This window comes from Micropterus dolomieu, linkage group LG22 (genome assembly GCF_021292245.1).
Source record: "Micropterus dolomieu isolate WLL.071019.BEF.003 ecotype Adirondacks linkage group LG22, ASM2129224v1, whole genome shotgun sequence".
In the NCBI taxonomy this organism is placed as follows: domain Eukaryota; kingdom Metazoa; phylum Chordata; class Actinopteri; order Centrarchiformes; family Centrarchidae; genus Micropterus; species Micropterus dolomieu.
Genome location: NC_060171.1, coordinates 14,759,578 through 14,760,873, shown reverse-complemented (window position 1 = coordinate 14,760,873; position 1,296 = coordinate 14,759,578). Strand labels below are relative to the sequence as shown.

Sequence of the window (1,296 nt, the reverse complement as noted above, 5' to 3'; positions counted from 1 at the left end):
GGAATGGATTTTGAAAGAGGGGCGTGTTTGGATCACAGTACAATGAAGGCAGGTGGGCTACTCTTGAATCCTCTTAACCTCTTCTTAGTCTAGGGTGTTAACAAACAAGAAGAACTGACTGTTTGTGTTAACATCAGGAGTCCACCGTGAATTATCAGGCCTGCATCCAAACTAGATGTGTTCAGTCTCAATATGAAGGCTCATCTTCCATATTTGGTTTTTATCTAATTGTTAATTGCTTGCAGATGATAATACCATAACAAAAATATAACAGTAAGTCCTGTTTTATATCTTTTTAACCACTGCTGCACTTTCCCACCTCAAACACAATAAAACATCCAATAAAAATGGTTTAATTGGTATTTTTATTATCTGGTAAAATCAGAATTTGTGATTGATCTCACTGAAGCTGTTTCAGGCATTTAGGCCTACGTGAAAATAAAAGATTCCCTAACGGCGTGGGCGGTGCTGCTCTTTTTCCATTTGCTGCTGTGGGTGAGATTATTGCCCCCTCCTCTTTCTCTCTGTGGTTAAATAGCAAAGCGGGCTGCTTCTGGTTTAGACAGCCCACTTTACATAGCGGAGGTTATTTAGATAATCCCCCTGTAAGAACCAGCCTTCATAAAAAGGCAATTTTAACATGTACTCAAACAAAAACGAAGGACCACGTAGAGGAAGATCTTTTGACTCCATGAACATTGGCTTTGACGAAAAACTGCTGAACAATGAGGTAAGTAGCGTTTAATAATTTGAAGCATATATTTTGCAGCAGCGATGATGATTTTTTTTAAGTGTTTTTGTCCTGTAATAAGAGCTTCGGCGAGGCTTTACAACCAAGAAGGTAAAGAGGTTTTCTTGTATGTGATATTTTAAGACTTACTTTTTTGACAGTGGTGAAGAGGTCGGTCCGGGTCCTCTTAACAAGTAAGCCTTCATTTGTCGTCAGCGCAGATTAATTTAAGCCGTTTTGTTATAATGTAATTTACGTCAAAGTGTTAAGAGGGTTAAAGTTAGATGCCTCCGAATTTCATGTCATAAAAGACTCAATCTTATTCAATCTGTACATCATTCTCTGATTTCCGTAGATAAAGACGGAAGAAATAAATGATAAACTTGTCCTGTTTGTGATGTCTCCATTAAGGACATGGGAAAGGATACAGACGGGGGGCAGGGAGAAACCACTTTCTAAGTTTTGAATGCACTTTTATCGGCAGCGTCGATGTGCGTCACTTTCCTTTTTCAAGGTTGCAAAAGGCTCAACAATAAGGCGGATACCCCCCCCCCCCCCCCCCCAAA

General features: G+C 39.7%; 1 protein-coding gene across 2 annotated transcripts in view; it reads left to right on the top strand.

Annotated features, from left to right (window-relative positions):
- Positions 1-577: 577 nt before the first annotated feature.
- Positions 578-1,296, top strand: part of tph1a (tryptophan hydroxylase 1 (tryptophan 5-monooxygenase) a) — a 5,993-nt gene continuing 5,274 nt past the window's right edge. For both annotated transcript variants that reach the window (XM_046037274.1, XM_046037272.1), the window contains exon 1: positions 578-730. In XM_046037274.1, the coding sequence (XP_045893230.1) occupies positions 641-730 (90 nt within the window). In that variant the 5' untranslated portion in view covers positions 578-640. The remainder of the gene's footprint in view (positions 731-1,296) is intronic.